General features: G+C 41.9%; 1 protein-coding gene across 1 annotated transcript in view; it reads right to left on the reverse strand.

Annotated features, from left to right (window-relative positions):
• The window catches only part of ryr2a (ryanodine receptor 2a (cardiac)), a 190202-nt gene that overhangs the window by 145106 nt on the left and 21837 nt on the right, over positions 1–23259 (reverse strand). The window contains exons 9-12 of the mRNA XM_073490144.1: positions 22932–23028; positions 20887–20961; positions 2193–2349; positions 671–835 (exon numbers count right to left, since the gene is read on the reverse strand). Of these exons, the coding sequence (XP_073346245.1) occupies positions 671–835; positions 2193–2349; positions 20887–20961; positions 22932–23028 (494 nt within the window). The remainder of the gene's footprint in view (positions 1–670; positions 836–2192; positions 2350–20886; positions 20962–22931; positions 23029–23259) is intronic.

Consider the following 23259-nt stretch of genomic DNA (forward strand, 5'->3'; position numbering starts at 1 on the left):
TTTTGATCAGCTACATAATTAATGACAAGCTTCCTCCACACGTGACTCAAGTGCTGTTATAACAACAAAATCGCGGGTGAAAAAATCCTAAACACGAGATGTGTTTTTTGGGCAACTTTACAGGAAATTACTGCTAAAAAATTACTAAATTTAATATATTTTCTTATGATGAGATTGGCTTCATTTTGCATAACAGAAGACTGTAATAATTATAAAGCTGGTTTTGTTGGGGTAAACCTTTAGTTATGCTTTAGTTTACCTCTGACATGAGCAAAATGCTACATTCACCAGGTGTGACCTGGTTCACTGTTAGCTCAGGTCTGCCTTCATCCCTAAACTTTCTGACAGTGGCAGAGTTTTTTTGCCTTCTTTGGCCAGTGTCATTTCTCTACCATGTAACAGGTACAATAGACTGTTTATAAAAACACTCAAAGCTTTATAGCAAAGTATCGCAAGCAATGATGCATGCATCTAAAGTACAATTTAATTTAAAAGTGTCATAAGATCTGGTATTAACGTCTTAATCTGTTGCCACTATTGTTGTCTCTTCTTCTCAGTTTCTCAACCTCTTAGTATACAGAAAACCCAACACTGATTGCAATTACAAAAAAGCAGAGACGGGTGATAAATTGTTCTTAGCGATGCAGTGTGGTTTAATGCAGTATGATACCTTTCTCTGTACTCCACCCATTCGTGCACACTTGGCATCAATAGTCTGGTAGGTGAGCCACAGGCAGGTGTCAACATGTTGGATGTAACACACAGAGTCGCCATACTTAATGTCAGGAACACCCATCCCATCCACCTCCTTCTTCATACCTGGGTCCAACTTTTCCTAAAGGAGGGAGAAATGATGAAACAGATTAAATGTTACATGACAATTGGCTGTTTTGAAAGTTTTCATGATTAAGATTTCAATGATTTTCAAGCTGTCTTTCTGGGTTTAGAAGTTTGGGATTTAAAAGATAAAAGAAGAGCTAGAAGGGTTTCCACATGGTATACACACTGATCACCAATATCCCTTTTGCATTCATTAATTTACAACACTGGCTGACACAGGTCAGACAGCACACAGAACCTGTACTGAACACTGTGTCCATATTTGGATAATAGGACAGTTAGCTATGTGTTATGTGTTACCATTAGTCTGATAGCACCATATTTCTGTGAGCAGCCACAAACAGGGCCTCAGTTTATGTTTTTAAAATATATATATAATAAAGGTTTTCCTATTTCTCTTTTTTATGTGTTACCATGTTTTACCACCTGATGGTGGCAATATAACAACACAGCTCAAATGATCAGATGAAATATTACTTTTACTAAGATTAGTTGATCAACAGAAAATTAATCAGCAACAATGCTAACAATGTTAATAATTGATAAACTGTTTGAATCACATTCAAGCAAAAACGACCAAAAATCACTTTCAAAAAAGTCATAAATAACTTTTGAGGTCATGGTCAGGCTTCTTGTTACATAGTTGAAATGTAAATAAATGTTTCTTCCTTATCAGTTACAGTGCAGCCTCAGTCTAAAATCTCTGGCTTTAGGTCTCCTGCTTGTTCCAACCACCTGCCTTATTAAAAGGGGTGACTGGAACACTGCCGTCAGTGACCCTAGGAATGAGCTCTCAGGCTAGCCACATCTGTACCATCCTTTAAATCACCTCTATAAAACAAGGTGTTCTTTACAATTTTAACTAAGTTTTAATCTGTTTTGTTTTAACTTTTTTGTTCTTTATTGTTTTACAGTTAATGTTCTTATATTGTGTCATTATTTTTTGCGTATTTTAATATTTCATTCAGTATAGCACTTTGTAACTTTGTAGTAAATGTGCTATGTGAATAAAGTTATTACTGAAGTTAGCCCTACTGACAGTCAGTGAATTCGGAGCAGTCAAACTACAGAGAACAGAGAAGTGACAATGAGCAGTTATATATAGATTATGGCCATACTATAGTCTCCATTCACTGTGGTTTCAAAAAGCATCATGATGTTAACACTGTAATGCCTTACAACCTTTAATGTTCAGTGATGTTTGCTTGTATTTGACCTCGTCTAGTATCGTATCAGGATAATCCATTCGGACAAATGAGCCTATCAAAACATATTGTACTATACAGAGACTCCCCTACGTTTATGTAGCTTGAACACACACAGACGGTATTATGGATACTTTGACTTTGTACCTTGGAAGACCTGAAGCAGAAGGCTGTAGACTTGACGTCAGCTTTCTCTTTGTCCATCAGCAGCAGAGATTTGTCTTCTATCAGACTGAGATACTTTCCTGTGGTCACATGTCTCAGTCTGAATGGCTGACCCCAGCGGATATGACTCCCACTCCACCTGGACACAAACACAGTCAGACACATAAATACTAAACAAACACACACACAGACATGAAACATGCTAAATAGAAACGTATGAATGAGAAAAATCCACAAACAATGCAGGGTAATATTGGTGATTTATAAAAACTGACATGTAAACTATATGCACTGAATTAAGTTCATTTACAGCTACACTAAGGGATATTTTCATATAAACTTTGCTCATGGTTACCAACCCATCATCTCTGCACACAAGGCGGGGTGATCAACTGGTCAAACCAGGAAACTTCCCCATACAATCAGAAGCACCTGGTTTACTGTGTGGCAACTGTAGTAATTCGGTCAACTGCAAATTTGTTGAACAATATGCACCGTCAAATCGGAATCTAAACCTCATTTTACAGGAGGGGCCTTACATAAAAATTTAGTTTTACCCCTTATTATTTCACTGTTTCTGAATACATTTGGGTTTCACCAAATTGCCAGAAACCAGAGATGTGAACTTGTGTTACTCAAACCACCATTTTCATGACTTGCAACTTGACAGAAAATAAAAATTACTTGAGGCTTGACTTGGGAGTTAAGACTCGTGACTTGACTTGACTTGAATTACCTGTCTGTGCTCATTTCATGTTTCAAGTTAGTTTTTTACTTATCATTTTATTTATGTATTCCGTGATGATAGGCTATGCCAATGTTGTATTTACAGCTACATCTGCTGCCTCCCAGTGACCAGAAAATAATTCAGGCCTAAATTATGTACATGAATTTGGTTAAAATATAAGCATGTGAAATATGATGCAGAAACTTAATTTGAAGCCTAAAGGCTAATGTTCATCCACTCCAGCACAGTCCTGTGCAGTCGAGTCACAGATGTTCACAGCATGGACACAGCAAAGCAACAGCAGCCAGACCTCAGCTTGTTTAAGATGTTTTTTTCTAAGATATGTCAAGATATGGCTGAGCCATATGGCAAAAAGTGTGTGTGTGTGTGTGTGTGTGTCACTACCTTCCTTATTTTCATGTCAGTCAGTGGGTTCTCAGGGTGGATATCTTTAATACATACAGGTGAAATTGGTATCAGACTGGCTGGATCCTATTTAGATGTGTCACTTCCTAGGCTCTGGCATTGCCCTTGCTTGCCAACTGTCACACTGTTAATGTTATTAGTAACATCTGTGCATTTCTTGACCATGACCAGCCTGATGTCAGGGAAATTAAATCTAGGCAAATACACACTTTAATCTGTCAAAAAATAAATTTAGGGAGTCACGTGGGACCGCTGAGGGTGATGGTTGCCTAGAACTTTCCTCCCGACAAAATCTCCTAATTTTCATGTATATTCGATAGTTTTAGCCCATATTTTATGTTAAAACGACGTGTAAAGTATAGCCAAGTTTGAGTGCTTAAGCGTGTCTATTTCACGTTTATTTTCTCCCCTTCGAAGAATAGAACAGCTAAGCAAGGAATAAACTATGCTAGCATGGCTAGTGGTGCTACATCCAAGACGGGATCCAACACTGCCGGCGTCCACCAGCCCTACAACAGATGCTCTAACAGGACTTCAGGCAACTTGGAAAAAACAATGCTTGAGATGGCTCAGGTTAGCAGTATACTTAAGGGGCTACAAGAGGATGTTTCCAGCATTAAGACAGCACAAGCTAAAACTAGCCAGGACATTTCAGCCATATATGAAAGACAGGATGAGGCAGACGGCCGAATTATGGACTTGGAAACTGAGAATGCCAGGCTGGTCTCGGAACTACAGAAAAGAGCAAAGCATTGTGAGGAGATGGAAAGAGCCATCCAAAATGCAGAGAACAGGGATAGACAACTGAACTTGCGGCTGGTTTGATTAAAAGAAAGTGAGGGTGAGGGAGCTAATTAAGTAGCTCATAAATGACGCTCTGGGAGTGAAGCTAGCTGACAACGAGCTACAGCGGGTTTATCGACCAGGGCCACCATCGACGGAGGAGGATTCCCCTCCCCGACCGGCCATTATTAGATTTCATTCTCTATTGGAAGGGGACCGAGTGATGGCTGCTCTTAAGGGGAATTACAAGAGCAAGACACCGCTGGAATGGGAAGGCTCCAAGATCTCATTCTTTCCAGATGCGACAAAAGCTGTTGCTGAGAAGAGGAAGAAATTCACTGACGTTCGCAAGAAACTTCACGTGATGGACATCCGATTTACACTGGCCTACCCAGCAAAACTTTTCTTGACTTGGCAGGGAAAGAAAATGACTTCTGAAGATCACAAGAAAGCGCTGCAATTCCTTGACAAGGAGACGGAAGACTCTGAATGACTGTGGGTAGGCTGCTTGTCTTAATACAGATGCAGATGTTGGAGATGACAGGTATTTTAGTAGCCTACTAGGGCTAATACTTACTGCATCAGTGTTAGTTGTTCATTGCGGGAGACAATTTGGCTTGAGAACAAACTTCTTTCTGTTTCTTTTTCTTTTTAACTCAAGCCACTTTCAGAATAATTACCAAATATAGGCTGCAATTATCATTTGTAATTAATCACCTGAATAACAAGAATACAGCCAACTAATGATTAGGCCTATGCTAGCCTATAGCCTATTTAAGGAGATAATATCTGGTTTTGCTTTACATGTGTGGACCACTTATGTTAATATAGGGCTTAAAATGTTATATGGGGAATAGGAGGATTGAATGGTAGCCTCATGGACCGGATCAAGGGAGGGGTTTCCCCCATGAAACTGTATGGACAGATTTTGTGGGGGAATGTGGGCAAAGATAGGGTGTTGGTTATGTCATTTCTCCTAGGTTCGAGGGGTTGTTCATGTTTAAGTGTGCAGGTGTTTGACCCTGACAGTGTGTGGGCGTTCTTTACTATTTTTGAATATTGGTTATTATTATTATTTTCCCTTTTTTATCCTTTCCTTACACTTACACTTACATGTGGGTGGTAGCAACATGCAATGATGGAGCATAATGTCTGTGAATATACAGGGGAACAGTAATAGTCATATTAGAGTTATTTCCTGGAATATAAATGGGATACAGAATCCCACTAAGTTGAAAAAGTGTCTGCTCTACCTGAAATCAAGACAGGCAGATGTGGTGCTTCTACAAGAGACTCATATGAAGAACTCGGAGGCAATGAAACTCAAAAAGGACTGGGTGGGCCATGTCTTCCATAGCTCATTTGATAGTAAGAAAGAGGTGTTGTAATACTTGTGCATAAGAAATTAAAGTTTGTTTTGCTAAAGGAACACAAATATGAAGAAGGGAGGGTTGTCTGTATTGAATCAGTAATTAATGGAAAGAAAATTAACCTATGCAATGTCTATGCCCCTAATGAGGATGATCCTGATTTTTTTCACAAATCAATAGGCTTCTAGGGACACTCAAAGATGGATATACAATACTTGGAGGGGACTTTAATCAGACCCCAGACCCTGTATTGGATAGATCTAAGTATTCTCATGCACCATCTAAGGGTCGAGTAGCATTAGGTCATCTACAAGAAGACATTGGGTTGGTCGACATCTGGAGATTGATGAATCCTAGTAAGAGGGAATATACCTTTTACTCACATAATCATAAGTCACACAGTAGAATTGATTATTTCATTATTTCTAAAGACCTGATTGAATCAGTAATGGATACTATAATAGGTGTCATAGCATTAACTGACCATGCAATTGTAGAACTGTGTATCTCTATTTGCGTGGAAAAAAATCGAGAGTAATAGGTGGAGACTCAATACATCTCTTCTACAAAATGCTGTGTTTAAACAAACTATCTCGGAAGATCTCACAAATTTCTTTCAGATTAACATTGGTTCTACCCCAAAAATGGGCACAGTATGGGAGGCTTCAAAGGCATATATCAGAGGCAAAATCATTGCTGAAGCATCAAAAAGGAAGAAACAAGATAGGGAGACAATCAGTAGGCTGGAGAAAAAGATAAAACAAAAAGAGTCAGAAAACTTTAGTGAAGACTTGCTGAAACAGGTGTGTGAATTAAGTATAGCCTAAATTTTATATACAGCAAGAAGGCTGAGTATGCTATGTTTAGACTTAAGGCCAGCTTCTACGAAAGTGGAGAGAAGGCTGGCAAACTTTTGGCTAGACAACTGAAAAAGCAGGAGACTGCAAGCAGAATTCCTGGTATTAAAACTAGTAATGGAAAGATAGTTACTTCAGCCAAAGAAATTAACCCGGTGTTTATGGAGTTTTACAATAATCTCTATACATCTGATACAGTTTTTAGCCCTGAAAAATTGAAAACATGGTTTTCCAAGATCCAGTTCCCAAGTTTGTCGCCAGAACAGGTACAGCAATTGGAAGCTCCAATCAGAGAGGAGGAGGTTAGAAAAGCCATTAAGTCAATGCAGTCAGGCAAGGCTCCAGGATTAGATGGTTTTCCTGTTGAGTATTACAAGCTGTACATTGATATCTTAGCGCCTGTCTTTACAAAAGTGTACTCAGAGTCATTATCACTTGGTCAGCTGCCGAACACTCTGAATGAATCAGTAATTTCTATTATTCTTAAGAAGGACAGGGACTCTCTAGATCCAGCTAGTTACTGGCCCATTAGTCTGGCTAATGTAGACTGTGATGACCCTCTCTGTTCTCTCTCCCTCTTCTGACATCAGCAGGGTCGTCAGCAGCATTGGCACCACCTGGGCTCTGAGAGTCTGGGTGCTCTCCTGGAGCTCAGTAGGGGTGCTCTCCTCCCAGAGACACCTTGTTCGGCTTTCGTTTGGCATTTGGGTTTCTGTAGTCCTTCTTACAACATTACACACACACTTCTCCACTCATGCATTCACTTACACCACTGATTCCACTGACTACACACGCCATGATTAGTTTAGGTTACTTTTTTAGGTTACTTTTCCTTCAATAAATACTTAGTTAATTGTCTCCTGTGTGAATCTCCTTCCTTTGTCATGGCTGTGCGGCCCGGTTTGTGACAAGTGGGGGCTCGTCCAGGATCTACTTTGCTTGGTTGGAGGCCGGTGTGTGGTGGCCCTCTGAGGTAGAGTTTTGTTTGGTTTTTGTTTTTGTGTTTGGGAAATGCATGTTTGAGATAGCTGATTTGGTTGTTGGGTTTGGTTTGATTGTTGTTTCAGTTTGGGGAGTCTTTTTGTCTGGCAGCCTCATGTGTTGGCAGTGGGAGTGGGCAGGTGTGAACTGTCAGCTGTGATTGCATGGTCTTCTAGTGTAATAAGTCTTGGCTTTTGTGGAGTTTCCCTGGTTAGGCCAAGCAATGTGGTCCATTTGGGCTCATTGGTTTTTTTTGTTTTAGTTTGTTATTTTTGTGTGGTGTGCGGTTGGAGCAGTGGTCTTGTGGAGACGTCCACAGCCAGTAGGTGAGTAACCAGCATGCTGGGGGCTTAACTGGGTTGCTGGTTTGAGTGTTTAAATAACCCACCGCTAATCTGCATGAAGACTAGGCATAGTGAGGTAGATTAGTTTTTGGATAGGCAGTTTAGTAAGAGGGGGACTTCACATTAGTGTGGGGGACATTTGTAATGTCTTTTTGTTACATTGGATGACCTTGGTATCACTGTTTGGTTCTGTTGTTTTCTACTGCCAGTTGTTGTTTTGTTTTGTCTTCTGGGCCTGGTGTATTTGTAGCACACTATGGCAGGTATAGAGGATTTTGTTGCTTCGACGTGTGAGGAGTTTTTGGACGGTTGTACTACAGACCAACTGTTGAAGGTTGCTGAGAAGTATGATGTTGATTTGAGTGGTCCTAGTGATAAACGTAAAGGTAATGTGAAGGCTCTGGTAAAGATGCAGTTGATTGGTAAAGGGGTGCTGGTGGTTTAACAAGGAGAGTTTGGTGAGCCACAGGCAGCACAGTCCTTTAGGGTTCCATTAGGTAATTTAACTTTTGAGCAGCAAAAAGAATTGCTGTTGTTACAGCTAGCCCATGAGAAGGACAAACAGCAGTGGGAAGTAGAAAGGCAAAATATGGAGATGAAAAAGCAAAGGATGGAGCTTGAGAAGCAAGTTGCAATTGAACGCTTGCGGTGTGAGACAGAGCAGGCAAAGATAGACTTGCAGGCTACTAGGCTGGGGTTAGTCAGAGAGGGTAAGCTGTCTGGAGAGGTTTGGCAAGGGGGGGTGGTTCATCTTCACCATCAAGGTCCCCTGACGTAGTGAGTGGTCTGCGTCTCCTGCCTAAATTCAATGAAAGAGATCCAGATGTGTTTTTTTCTTTGTTTGAGCGGCTTGCAGAGGCAAGAGACTGGTCAGATTCTGACCGAACATTGCTGCTGCAGTGCGTGTTGACAGGGAAAGCACAGGTGGCGTATGCGTCTTTGGGCTGTGACCTCACATATGAATCGGTCAAGGCTGTTGTACTGAAGGCGTATGAGTTGGTCCCAGAGGCGTATCGCCAGCGTTTTAGGACATGGGAAAAGAGGGCTAATCAGTCACATATGGAGTTTGTAAGGGAGCTGACTAATCATTTCAATCATTGGTGTGTAGCCTCAAGTGTTGATAACTTTGAGGGTTTGTGCAATTTGGTCATCCTGGAGCAATTTAAAGACACTGCCCAGTCGGGTTGCCACGTATCTTAATGAGCGTAAGGTTACAACTGCTGCTGAGGCTGCAGGGCTGGCTGATGAGTATGTGCTCGTTCATAAGGGCTGGCCTGGTGAGCCTGGAAGGGAGCCTGTTGGGCGAAAGGAGGGTGGTAGATCACCTGTTAGATTGGGCGTTTCCTCAGGTAAGGGGTTCCGGGCAGCACCTCGGAAGGGAGAGGACGCGTGTAACTATTGCCGTGAGGCAGGCCATTGGAAGTCGGACTGCCCAATGCTCAAAGCTAAGAAGCAGCATGCTGGAGGCGGTCGTGTAAAACCTGCTGCCCTGGCTGCGAGTGTTTCAGGCCCTGGGGATGTGGGGGCGTGGCAACGTGAGTGGGGGGAATCTGGCCTGACTGGTGCCATTGATGAGTCCTATCTGCCTTTTATCTCAGATGGGTTTGTATCACAGGTTGGTAGTGACACGCAAGTGCCTGTTAAGATTTTGAGAGATACAGGTGTTTTTGATTCATATGTTTTGGAATCTGTTTTGTCTTTCTCTGAGAAGACTGTTACTGGGGACAGAATCCTTATGCGAGGAATGGGCTTGGATGTAGTGCCTGTCCCAGTGCATAAGATGAACTTGGACTGTGAATTGGTGCAGCGTGAGGTTCCGATGGGTATGAGGCCAGCGTTGCCAATAGAGGGGGTTGATATAATTCTGGGCAACGATCTGGCAGGCGGTCGTGTTTGGGCTAAGTGTTCACCACCTCCAGCAGTCTCTCTCTCCTTCGGGGGGAGAACCGCCTGAAAGTGCAGGGCGCCTTCCAGTAGTCTCCCTCTCTCCTGCAGGGACAGAACATCCTGATGAAAGTGCAGTGCGCTTTCCTCAAGTTTTTCCTGCATGTGTAGTTACGCGGGCAATGAGTTGGGCTGAGTCCAAGGGGACAGATGGTGAGATTGACATTGTTTTGCCATGTTTAGCAGACGGGAAGAGTGATACTGTTTTGCCATGTTTGCCTTATTCTCCTTTGTCTGTATCCCACAGTGAACTGCAGAGGGAACAGAGAGCTGACCGATATTTGGATGAGCTGTTTGGGTATGTGCTGACACCCCGTGAGGTGAAAAGTGTTGCCAGGGGTTACTTTCTCCAGGATGGTATCTTAATGAGAAAGTGGGTACTACATGGGGAGGATTTTGTTGGGGATCCCATTTTTCAAGTGGTAATTCCATCCAAATTTCGTGGTTATGTGTTAAAGTTGGCCCATGATGGGTCAGGGCATCTGGGTGTCCATAAAACCCATGACAGGATTTTGCGTCATTTCTTCTGGCCACGACTTAAAAAGGATGTTTCTTCTCACATTAAAAACAGTAGTACTTGTCAGCTAACTGGGAAGCCAAATCAGGTCATTAAACCAGCTCCACTACAGCCGATTCCAGCTATCAGTCAGCCATTTGAGTACTTGCTCATTGATTGTGTGGGGCCACTGCTCAAGGCCAGTTCTGGTTGTAAGTATATGCTGTCGGTTATGTGTCAGAGCACCAGGTACCCAGCAGCTTATCCTTTGTGTACCATTACAGCAAGAGCTATAGTTAGGGCCCTGACACAGTTTGTTTCTGTTTTTGGCATCCCTAGAGTGATCCAAAGTGACCAGGGATCTCATTTTTCCTCGCACCTGTTGGGCCAAGTGTTAAAACTCCTGGGAATTAGACATAACCAGTCTTTTAACCGTCACTTTTGCGTGCGTACTGTACTGAGCTTGATGGGGACTGGGAATATGGGCTCCCCTGGTTGCTGTTAGCTGCACGGGAGGTAGTGCAAGAAAGCACAGGGTTTAGCCCAAATGATTTGGTGTTTGGTCATACTGTACAGGGTCCACTCTCTGTGTTTAAGGGTGGATGGAAGGGGTCAGATCCACCCACAAACTTAATTGATTATGTCAATGGGTTTAGGCATAGGCTATACATCGCTGGGGAGCTGGCAAAGCAAATGTTGGCCACATCACAGGCTAAAATGAAGAAGAGGTATGATCGCAGAACTGAGCTGCGTGAGATGGGTGAGGGCGATCGAGTTTTGGCTCTGTGTCCATTGGTGAGTTCACCCTTCCAGGCAAAGTTTATGGGTCCTTATACAGTGGTTAAACGTGTTTCAGACCAAAACTATTTAATTTCAACTTCTGGTCGGAGGAAGTCAGTTAAACTGTTTCATGTGAATCCGCTTAAACCCTACTATGCTCACTCTTCCAGTGCATCCTGTAGGAACACATGTCCATCGCCTCTGCATTACATTGAGGCCCTGTTTTTCTTGTTAACTCTTTTCATCTGGATGAAGACTATTCACAGGAAGAAGGCGCCCTAAAGTCTGCCACCTTATCTCCTGGCAGAGAGGACAGTGTTTTCCTGGACCATAAAGACTTCAGATGAGGACACTTTTAATTAATTTACAACCTAAACTCCTATGTTGAACTATCTTTCCCCTCCAAACAGATAAATTCTCCCCTCATAGGTCAGTCTGAGTGAGCATGGAGTCACCTTCTCTCTGTTCATCAGGAGTGACGAACTATCTGGTCATCAGAGACTGTGTTAATACTAATGTCTTTACATTTGCAAATTAAGTAACACGTCTGATGTCTCTCTCTCTCTCACCCTCTCTGTCTCTCTGACTTCTGATTCACAAACTTCTGATTCACTCTCCAGAGTGGACACCAGACACCTTCTGACTTGCTGTTCTATGCTCTTACTCTGTCTTTTGTTATTTATGACACATCTGGTCTCACTATCTGTGGGACATTCCATTCATATGGCCTCTGTATTCTTCCAGATTTCAGACCATTTCTAATTAACCATTAAGTCAGTATCTCACCCTCTTAATTCTAACAAATTAAGAAACAGTAAAAGAAGTTCATAAAACTGATCTTTTTCCCGTTTCTCTACGATTAAGATTGACTGAGATCAAGTTTTAATGTTTAATCTGTCCTGTGTTCGGTGGAACCACAGCACCTCCTGATGGTGAGTCCTGGTACAGTTGGACGAGAAATATTCTGTTTAATATGTTTATGGTTATAACCAGTAAATGTCTCTGATATGGCTTTGTTTCAACAAGTATTAAGCTAGAACTAGGAGAAATATGTATAAGTGATTTTAATCACGTCATAATCCTTTTCATGATAGACAAAGTACATCTAGTGAGCCATGGTGAGATTCTGTGAAAGGTGAAGTACTGTTTTGAAACGTTTAAAATTATAAGTTTAGTTTAGTGAGTTCCTGTAAATTTCCACACTAGACAAAAAGCCGGCAGCCCTGCCCCCCCAGGCACGCCCGCCATTTGGAGATAATAAAACAGGGAGACATCGCTTCTCTCGAGTCAGTTTTAAGTTTTTTTGTTTTTTCAGTTTTCGTTTATGTTTTAGTTTTTGTTAGTGTAACTTAGTTTTCACTCTTACTCTTGTAACTTACTTTTGAAACTCTCGTCTTCAATTTTTCCGCTCTTTGAAACGTGCTCCAAGACAGCGATCTTGGCAGAAGTGCTCACGCGTTGATTTTTCTCACTTTTATATTTTTCGCAGTATTGACTAGCTTCTTTTATTAAGTTTGTACCAGAACGAAGTTCTGTTTTAATTTGTTTTATACAGTTAAGTATCGTAACCTGCTTTGGAAGAAGTGAACTTAATTTAGATTATCTTGCATTAACTAACCACGGAAGATCCGCCTGATCAACGTATCATCCTCAGTTATTTATTCAAGAAGTTAGATTTAGTTTACAAAGTCAGAGCCTGAGAACCACTCGAAGAAACGAAGAAGAACATCTTTATCACAATCATCATCACGACACTACAGCAACTTGCTGTGTCTGAAACCGTGCAAGCGGTTTCCAACGAAAGACAGACTCCTTGACAAGCCCCCAGCACTCGCTAGCGGTACCATCCCGCTGGGCATTGAGCCAAGATCTCATCAGATCGGTACGGGACCAGCTGCCCTCTTCCTAAGACAGCGGACCGAGGTGCCCAACCGACTGATACTGGACGAGCCGGGACTGCCAGCTAGAGCCGCAAATCACCTGAGGGAATCCGCCGCCACGGACTCCGCAACTCTGCTAAGAAAGTAGGCTCTCCATCACTCACAACAGCTGGATTCACACATGATACATGAGATGGTGTCTATGGCTCTGATTCTGATCTTTTAGCTTAAGAGAAATTCAGTTAGGGTCTGTTAGTATTAAAAATTACTCCCGTAATATTTAAATGCTTCAACCTAACTCGTGATCTCACCATCAGCCCATATTCCACCAATAATAACTAACAATACTTTGTTATTCCATATTTCCTGTTACCTGTTGTTATTCATTTAAATTGCCATTTCATTTATTTAATCTGAATTATTTAGTCAATAAATATATTTAACCGTATGTCGTTGTCTGTGCAGGTTTGTTTTTAATGTGGAGAACCGATGGATATGTGTAGAATTCACTACTTCATTTATGAGATTGAATAAATTGATCTGAAATTGATTAGAATTGATACAAGTTAACCTTGTCCAGTCAAATTTGATTAATTACCTCCGGATTATTCAAATAGACAAAACAACGGAGGTGGTGCCCCATTAACGAGTGTTTTATTAATCGCCAGTGATTAATAAATTACATTTATTATTAGTGTATCTCCTACAATCCGGTGCTGACCAGCAGGGGTCAGTGGCAGTGAGTCCTGCCTTGGTAGTTGGTACAGTGGGAGTGGTTTCAGGTAAGTGTCTGGATGATGTTCTTGAGCCTGATGAGGGGGTGTTGTCGGGCCAGTTGAAAAATTCAGAGACCTTGAAGAATCTTAAAGGGTTTGTTGGCCATTTGCCAGAAGCTCTGGAATTTGAGGAGCTGATTTTGAAATACCCTGGTTTGTTTGGTGACGTGCCGTCCCGCACCGATTGGGTCGAACATAACATTGATGTGGGTGACACACCGCCTATTCGTCAGCATTTTTATGGAGTTTCTCCTGAGAAGCGTAAATATTTGGATGCTGAGGTTGAATATATGCTTGAAAATGATATTGCAGTGCCTTCCTTTTCAAGCTGGGCTTCTCCTTGCCTTTTAGTGCCTAAGAGTGATGGAACACCTAGGTTTTGCTCAGATTTCAGGAAGGCTAACAAGGTGACAAAGCCAGACTCCTTTCCATTGCCTTACATAGAGGATTGTGTAGACCAGATGGGTGCTGCCAGATATGTCAGCAAATTTGATCTGCTGAAGGGCTACTGGCAGGTGCCCTTGTCCAAACGAGCACAGGAAGTGGCAGCTTTTATCACTCCTTCTGGGCTGTATTCTTATCAGGTGATGCTGTTTGGGTTGAGGAACGCACCAGCCACATTTCAACGCCTGATGAATCGTGTGGTGGCTGGGCTGGCTGGGTGTGCGGTTTATTTAGACGATTTGGTGGTTTACAGTGACTCTTGGTGTTCTCACGTGCAGTGGGTTAGGGCGCTGTTTGATCGGCTGGCTGAGGTGAAGCTCACAGTAAATCTAGCGAAGTGTGAGTTGGCTCATGCTACTGTGACTTACCTGGGTCGGGTTGTGGGACAGGGGCAGGTGGCTCCTGTGCATGCCAAAGTGTTGGCAATTGAGAAATTTCCACAGCCTATTATGAAGAAAGAGCTCATGAGATTTCTGGGGATGGTTGGATATTATCGGTGCTTCTGTAGGAATTTTTCATCTGTGGTGGCACCACTCACTGACTTGCTGAAGGCCAGGGCTCAGTTTGTTTGGTCAACAGAGTGCCAGGAGGCTTTTAGTAATGTCAAGTGTCTTTTGTGTTCTGTACCAGTGCTGGCTGCACCCCGTTTTGACTGTTCTTTTGTTTTACAGGTGGATGCAAGCCATGTAGGAGCAGGAGCGGTGTTGATGCAGGCAGATGAGTAGGGGGTTGACAGACCAGTCGGTTTCTTTTCTAAGAATTTTAACCGACACCAGGTTAACTACTCCGTGGTTGAGAAGGAGGCCCTGGCTTTGGTCTGGGCCCTGCAGCACTTTGCGGTTTATGTGGAGTCTGGTGTGGCACCTGTTGTGGTCTACACAGACCACAATCCATTAACCTTTTTACATTCTTTGCGGTGCCCCAATCAGAGGCTGATTAGGTGGTTGCTGTTCCTGCAGTCTTGTAATCTGGACATCCGAGACATTAAAGGCTGTGATAATGTGGTTGCAGATGCACTGTCTCGGGCTCCAGTGATGGAGTAGGAACCGGGGGGGGGGGGGGGGGGGGTGACGACCCTCCCTGTTCTCTCTCCCTCTTCTGACATCAGCAGGGTCGTCAGCAGCATTGGCACCACCTGGGCTCTGAGAGTCTGGTGCTTGTAACTCTCTCCTGGAGCTCAGTAGGGGTGCTCTCCTCCCAGAGACACCTTGTTCGGCTTTTTTTTTAGCATTTGGGTTTCTGTACTCCTTCTTACAACATTACACACACACTCATGCATTCACTTACACCACTGATTCCACTGACTACACACGCCATGATTAGTTTAGGTTACTTTTTTAGGTTACTTTTCCTTCAATAAATACTTAGTTAATTGTCTCATGTGTGCATCTCCTTCCTTTGTCATGGCCGTGCAGCCCGGTTTGTGACATAGACTATAAAATTCTAACTAAAGTTCTGGCTATGCAGCTTGAAAATGTTGTTCCTTGTATTATAGACCCTGATCAGGTGGGATTTGTACTTTTTCTGAAATATCAGGCTACAAGATTAATTGGCATAAGTCTGAAGTAATGCCAGTGTCCAGAACCTGTCTCCCAACAATAAATGATACACTTCAGTTCAAATGGATATATTCAGGGATTCAATATCTTGGGATTCATCTTACTCCAGCTATTAATGACATGGTACAGGCATTTTTTTTTTCCTTTGCTTCAGATTATAAAGGCTAATCTGGATAAGTGGAAACTGATTAACCTTAGCCTATGGGGAAAAGTAAACACCATTAAAATGATAGTTGCTCCACAGGTGAATTATATATCCATGATGGTGCCATTAACTGTTCCAGACTCCTTCTTTAAACAGTACAATCAAATAATCAGGGAATTTCTGTGGAATGGCAAGAAGCCCCGTATAAAGCTTTAAAAGTTGTATACATCTAGAAGCAAGGGAGGGTTGGCTTTGCCTAATGTGGAGTTATACAGAACAGCCTTTGAGGTGTTCAATATTGCCAAACATTGGCGTGGTGACAGTTCAAATCTGGGATGGTTGGATATAGAGAGGGAGCTGGTGTCTCCATTTGGACCAATTGAGGCTCTTTCACAAACACTTCAGAAGAAGAGACACCCAAACCCAATCCTGCGGTATTCTAGGGAGACCTGGGTAAAGATGCATAAGCAACTGTGTATATCCCAATATAAGCAAGAATATTCATCAATTTGGAATAACCCCTCAATTAAAGTAGGGAGGGAATCCTTTGTTTGGACAACCTGGCTGAACAAAAATATCAGAAGGTTAAGCGACTTGTATTGTGGTGTTCTGTTCCAGTCATTTGAAGAACTCAAACAAAAAATTAACTTAGATAAAGCTGACTTCTGGAAATATTTACAACTGAGGAGCTATGTAACGAGTCTGAAGGTCTCATTTGATGATGACAGAAATAAGCTACTCTGCTATTTCAAACTACCTGAGCTTGTGCGTAAGGCCTCTGCTTTCTATAAAATTATGGCAGACAGTATGTATGGTCATTATAATCATTTAAGGCAAATCTGGGAGAGGGACCTGAACTCAAACATTCAGGAGGAGGCATGGGAAGAGGTGGTCTTCAATGCAGGGTGGCCTGTGAGGGATGCACTTAGTAAATTTACACACTATAAGGTTATCCAGAGGTACACTGAACAAAAATATTAACGCAACACTTTTGTTTTTGCTCCCATTTTTGATGAGCTGAACTCAAAGATCTAAAACATTTTCTATATACACAAAAGAACCATTTCTGTCAAATATTGTTCACAAATCTGTCTAAATCTGTGTTACCCGAGAAACTCGCTGCTCCGCACCATTCAGGACTCGGTAGCTGCAACTCGTAGCTCACAGCTAACTCGCTCTCCCTCCCAGCTCGTAGAGCCCCTCCCTTACCCGAGAAACTCGCTGCTCCGCACCGTTCAGGACTCAGCATCTCAGACTCACAGTTCACAGGCAGCTCACAGCTCACTCGCTCTCCCTCCCAGCTCGTAGAGCCCCTCCCTTACCTGAGAAACTCGCATTCAGTGGCGCATACTCTGGGTGACTGACTCAAGTGACTCAAGTGACTCAAGTGACTCGAAAACCCGGTTCACTTTAGTGAGTGACTCATACAAACTCGAGTCAGTAAAAGGAATCGAGTATACCATCACTACTAGTGTGTCTGTATATAGTCTTTGTTCTCCCTCATGTCTTCGTCAGTTAGTTTTGTTTCCCGTCCGTGTGGTTCCGTCTTGGTCCGCCTGTTCGCTATTCTGTCTTCCCCTGTCATGTCCGCGAGTGTCTCCCCGCTGGTATGTTCTGATTTTGGTTTCTTGGTTCTCATCTGATTTGCACTTTGCTTTTGTTTGCACTTTGTTTTAGCTCTTTTGTTGCTACTTTATTTTTTTTTTGGTGTGTCTAGGTTTCTCGTGTTTTTGATACTGCAAATCCTCAAATCAAAGCTTATATTCAAAAAAATATTTAAGCTCAAGCATCAACAGGAAATTAATGGAATAGTTCATCATATTGGGAAATCCACTTATTTGCTTTTTCTTTGAGTAGACTGAGGTAAAGAACTCAATACAGTACCACTAAATCAGGATGTGGCTAGCCTAGCTTAGCATAAAGCGTAGAAGCGACACCTATAAAGTGCACAACATACCACTTTGTTTCCTGTTCCTTTATTCTGTACATAATGTCACGTTCCAGCCGAGGACCCGCCCCCCTTAGTCGGTGACCTGGCTGGCCTGCGTGATCCACGCCAGGTTTTTCCCTCTGCCCTGCCTCCTGGTTGACTGACAATTGAGGCATCCAATCACCAGTGCCTGCTGCTCCACACCTGATTCTACTCTCCTCGTCAGCCTTGGCTTTAAAGCCACACCAGGACTGACAGTCTTCACCAGATTATCGCGTCTGTTTTCCAGAAGCTCTGTTCACGTATTGCTATTTCTTGGATCTTTCTACCTTCTGACCTTAGCTGGTTTTTGACTGTGATTTTGCCTGACGATTTTGGATACCTTTGCTCTGTCTGCCCATCCGTTGCCAACTCTGTTTCTGTTCAACCACGTGAGTCTAGCCAAGCCCATTGTACTGCTGCCTGTGTTCTCCCTGCCTGCTCGTGTACCGATCTCTGCCTGTTTTTTGACTCCTGGATTTTTGCCTCAACCCTGACTGTACCTCTGCTGTGCCTAACACTGCCTGCCTGTTCATTGAACCCTTTGCCTGACTGTTTGACACCGGATTTTTGCCTGAGTTTTTTGGACTTTCTTGTTTGACCTTTTTCCTCTGTGGCCTGTGCCTGGCCTGAACTGCCTTTGTTTGGTGAATTGTTATTAAATATCCTAACCATCATTCTGCTCCTGAGTCTGCTTCTGGGTCCACAAACTTTTCCGGCCTAACCGGCCCTGACACATAAACAGAAATGTAAAAGCAATGCAATAGACAGTAGCTGCATGTTTGAACAATTTCAACAGTTTCATTTGTCTAGCATTTCTGTGCCACATGTTCAGCTGTAGCATGTGTTTCCAGATATCTGTTTTTGTTTCTGTACAGGAACAATGTTACCAAAAGTTAAAGCCTGACCAGGGACAAAGACCGCAAATTAGCTGAAGCTAGACGTCTTTTATGCATCACATTTTCCCATTTTCTGTGGCAATGTTGTATGTATCGTCCCTGTTAAATAAATAAATAAATAAATAAAACCTTGCAACCTTACTGTGATGACAAGACTCCAAAAAGCCGCACAGTCACTACGCCTGACTGTTCTTCTCCAAAAACATGTAGCATATACCTCCCCCTAGAATCATAAATCACCTTTAAGGGTGTTGGTCAGGGTTTCTGCTAGAAAAAATTGGCACCGGACAACGTGACCGGCAGGCTTTCAATTTACCGGAAAATGTTTGAAATTCCGGTCAAATACCTATCTGAATTTATTGAGCTTAAAATGATAAATGATAGGCAGGATATATAAGAATGATATCAAAGCATGTCAATTTATAATCCTTTTTATTGAAAAGTATAGGCTGTATCAAATAAAATGAGTGCCGTCAATTGACTCACGTGCATAACTTCTAAAATAAATATTGCACAATGCGCTCTTTTAACATGAACATAAAGAAACTGAAGGCCTGTTCTCAGATAAAACAATTTGCAAACAAAAAACACATCTGGACTGGCTCATACCATTTTAATAACGCAGTGTGCTGCCAACTTGAAATAAAAAAAGTCCGTTCGCTATATGCTTTTGAAATATATATGCAATAAAAAATTTTGTTTTTTACTTTTTACGCATTTTCGCTGCAGCGAAGTGTGCAGCAGCTGAATTAAAATCAAAAGTGTGCAGTGGCTCTCCGCAACTTGCAATGCGCATCAGTCTTGTCACCTTGTTCTCCCCCAGGCGACTTCGCTGTGCTGTTTTGATGCCGTTCTGCAGAGAGAAACCTCTCTCTGCTGGCACACTGGAGACGGGGATCACGCAGGCTATCTTGGCCAGTTTAGCCCACTCGGGGTAGATTTCGCTGAAATCTCTGATGAGAACTTAGCAGGCTGTTGAGAAGTTCAAGCCTCCATAACCTCGGAGCGCTGTCATTACAGCGATGGCGTCTCGTTGCGCACAAGTGGCATCGATGAGCGGGGCTGTAGCTGCAGCCGACTCGTCCTCACTTGTAATTTCTTTGCCAAAATGACCAATAATGGTTTGGATGGCTGATTCAGCATACTCCCCAAGCTCTGAACAGACGGAGCGATTGCCTATTTTTATAAAAATTCAAATTGTGCTTGGAGGGAATATTTTCCCTGGACATTTTGACTGGCGGGGTTAAAAAATACCGGACTTTGGCAGATTTTACCGGTCAAAGTCCGGTAGTTACCGGATAACGGAAACCCAGGTGTTGTTTTTTTTTTGTTTTTTTGAGATTTGGACAAAGTCAAGCTAGCTGGATAAACCTGTCCTTACTCCATACTTAGTCGCACATACATAATAATGATATTATGAAAATAAAAATGTTGAACTTGTCCTTGTTCAGAAAACAGGTAGTCTTCTTATTAAAATAGGTCAACTACAGTTACCACCTCACTGTGATATACCTCTTTCAACCAGTCAAGGTGCAGTTTACATCCATTTCTGTCCAGTTTCATACAATATATGTAGTGTAGACTTTGAAGGAATTTAATAGAAAGATATTAAATGTATTTTCTGGCAAAATGGAATGATTCTGGTGAATAAATTCCAGTAAAAAGCTATCTTCACGTAGAGACCATATTTACAGAAGTGCAGAGGACTGATGGAGAGTTTCATCACAAGGTGCAATGAGAATCACCTGAAGCTCAATGAGCTCAGGTTGGACAACCAGAGGAACAGCAGGCCCCCTGTTTTGTGAAGATGGTGGACTGGACTCACAACACTGCAGCCCTCTTAAGGAAGGGACAGAGCAGACCGTTCTTTTCAGGATCAAACTTGGGAAACCAAGAAGTTTCTGCCTGGTTACTAACCTGAAAACCAGGTCTAAAATGTATTAACAGGCCATGATAATGCTGTTACTTAGCAAATATTGAAGCCATTTAAAGAGTGTCGATGCACACATAGTGAGTAAAAGTTGTAGTATTTTTAACGTGTTCTACCACTCTGTTGCCTACAGTGCTACCAATTCATGCTCTTTACACTGGGAGGAATCCCCAACAGCTCTTAACAGCTTGACAAAAGATATAAAACAGAGCAGTGAGCTGTATTCACAACAACACGTCTGTACAAACAGTACAAATCTGATTGTGAGAATTATACATGTGTGTAGTGATCTGACTGTTAAAATGCATCTCTGCTGGTGTATGTCTTTGAATCTATGTGTGTATAGTACATGTATGTTGTACTCACACAACACGCAGCGTCTCCAGCCTCCACAGGGACCTGGCATGACTGGACACTGCTCCTCCCTCATAGTGCACTGTCCTGTGGGTAAATATCAAACAATCACATCTTCAAACAAATTATATGGTATCTTTTCCATATGTAACATAATATATTAGAAGTCACTTCTTCAACAGCAACTCCATCTGCCTTTGACGTATGTGTAGATACAGTATGCTGGCAGATGGATGAGTCAGTAACAAATCTCAGCAGACAGTCTGTGGGATAACACACTCTCATCGGCATTATTTAACAACATGGCTGTCCACTTTGGGAACATTTTAAAACTATAATTATTAATACTCCTCCTTGTCTCAGTCACAGCAGAGCTCATCTGTAATTGGAGTTGCTACTTTCCCTTCCTGCAAGCCATGGTAATTTCTTACAAATGACGCTGAATACTGTTGTGTAATGGTGTACGCTGGAGGAAGACAGAGAGCCAACTTTAAAGTAAAGGAACATGCAGATTTAGAACTGTAAAAGAAAAATGATTTGAATAATGAAGCCAAAATATTTTGTTTAGCTGTGTTTATTTAAGAGAATACCTACATGTGTGACAGAGCTGAAACGATTGATCTTTTTTTTAATTATTATTCTCTGACTCCAGTTTCTTAAATGTGAATATTTCCTGATTTCTTTCTTCCTCTGTGACATTAATCTGAATATCTTTGTGGACAACCAAGACATTGGGAAACTGATCGATGTTGGTTTTACTATTTTTCTTCTGTATTCCAGTCAAAGTCTAAAACTTCCAATTTCTGATTTGTCTCTTTGGCATGTGTACACACGAGTGAACCCTCAGCAGTGCACCCTCCTTGCATTTATATACAAAATAGAAGGAGATAAAAAAAATAACTCATGAGGTAACAGACCATCATTTTATTTTAAGGCACTTTCATACCTGGAAACGTATCAAAATATTCCATTCACTAGACTAATAGAAATCTAATCTAGTCTAAAAATACAACCTACCCCACCCCTGTGGGTGCTGCCATTGTTGTGTGATGTCAGACAACTACGAGTTTACAAGTAGGAACTCCAACTTTGAGTTGCATTCCATTATATTTTTTTTGTGTAGGAAGTCAGAATTTTTTCAGTTCTGACTTGTATTGAACACAACATAAAGACCAGCACAGCTATTTTCCAGGATCATGTCACTCAAAGAATTTTGGGAATTGTAGTCCTGTTCATACTCACACAATGTTTGTGCTTTGATACATCCAACTTAGTGTCGCATAAAACACAAAGTGCTCAAACAAACACGGACGCCTCATGTCACCAAAATACTCATTCAATGTAAGTGAATGCAAAGTCAATGGGTTTAGTCCTATAATGTCAATGCACACCATTTGTGATGCCTCACTCATCCAACTCTTAAGTCACACAGCTGTCTTGGTTGTCAAATGACATGAATGATATAAGTTGTAAACGTGGGACATTTTCTCTACTATATATCCCACATGAGGAAAAAACTGTATCAGCATTGATAGTTTATTGTTGACGGTCAGCTACAGTACCATGTGACCAGTTACATTCATACAAATTTTCCTTGTCAAAAAAGAAAAAGGAAAAAAAAGACCTTTTGGCTTTACATTATATGCAATTTCAGTTGCAGCTTCTACAACTTGCAAAAAAATGAGCATGTTGTTTTTATTGATCAACACTGATATTGAAGTATATATTCTTAAGGTTAGGTCATTGCAATAAGCGTAAATTAATAGGTAACAAGGCCCTCATTAGATCCTTATTAACAATTACAAGACTATATAAGTGTTAATAATACACATTTAATGTTAGATTACAAGATATCTATAAGCACTTGTGTTACCATTATATCATTGTAACCCCAACCCTATAATACATTTTTTTGTTGCTTTATTAAGACTAGTGCAGTGCCCGTTCAAAATGTGCCAACGTGTTTCCCCCTTTCTGGGGGGAAAGTTCACTGAAGTTGCCTACTGCCTACTTTGAGGCTATAATGCAGGCCAGATGTAATTATCAGTACACATTACCTCCTCTGCTCGTCTCCATGCTCCCCAGATGGTACAGTTAGACACTCGTCCATGTGACCATGAAGGAGGCGCAGGACGTCCCCTCCTATCAGGAAACCTGCAGATGAGACAGTAGAAAGGGAGAAAAAGAGTAGAAAGAGCAAAAAGGAAGGAAGAGGAAAAATAAATGAAAAGGGGAGAGAAAGACATGGGGGACAACAGTGCAGAGGATGGAAGAGGAAGAGAGGGAGAAGGACAGAGAGAAGAGAAGGTGATAGACAACACATGAATCATACTACAGAGAAGTAGAGAGGCGGTTTCACCAGAATTAGTAGACATGATTCCTTGC

The sequence above is a fragment of the Pagrus major genome, chromosome 20 (assembly GCF_040436345.1).
Source record: "Pagrus major chromosome 20, Pma_NU_1.0".
NCBI classification, from domain to species: domain Eukaryota; kingdom Metazoa; phylum Chordata; class Actinopteri; order Spariformes; family Sparidae; genus Pagrus; species Pagrus major.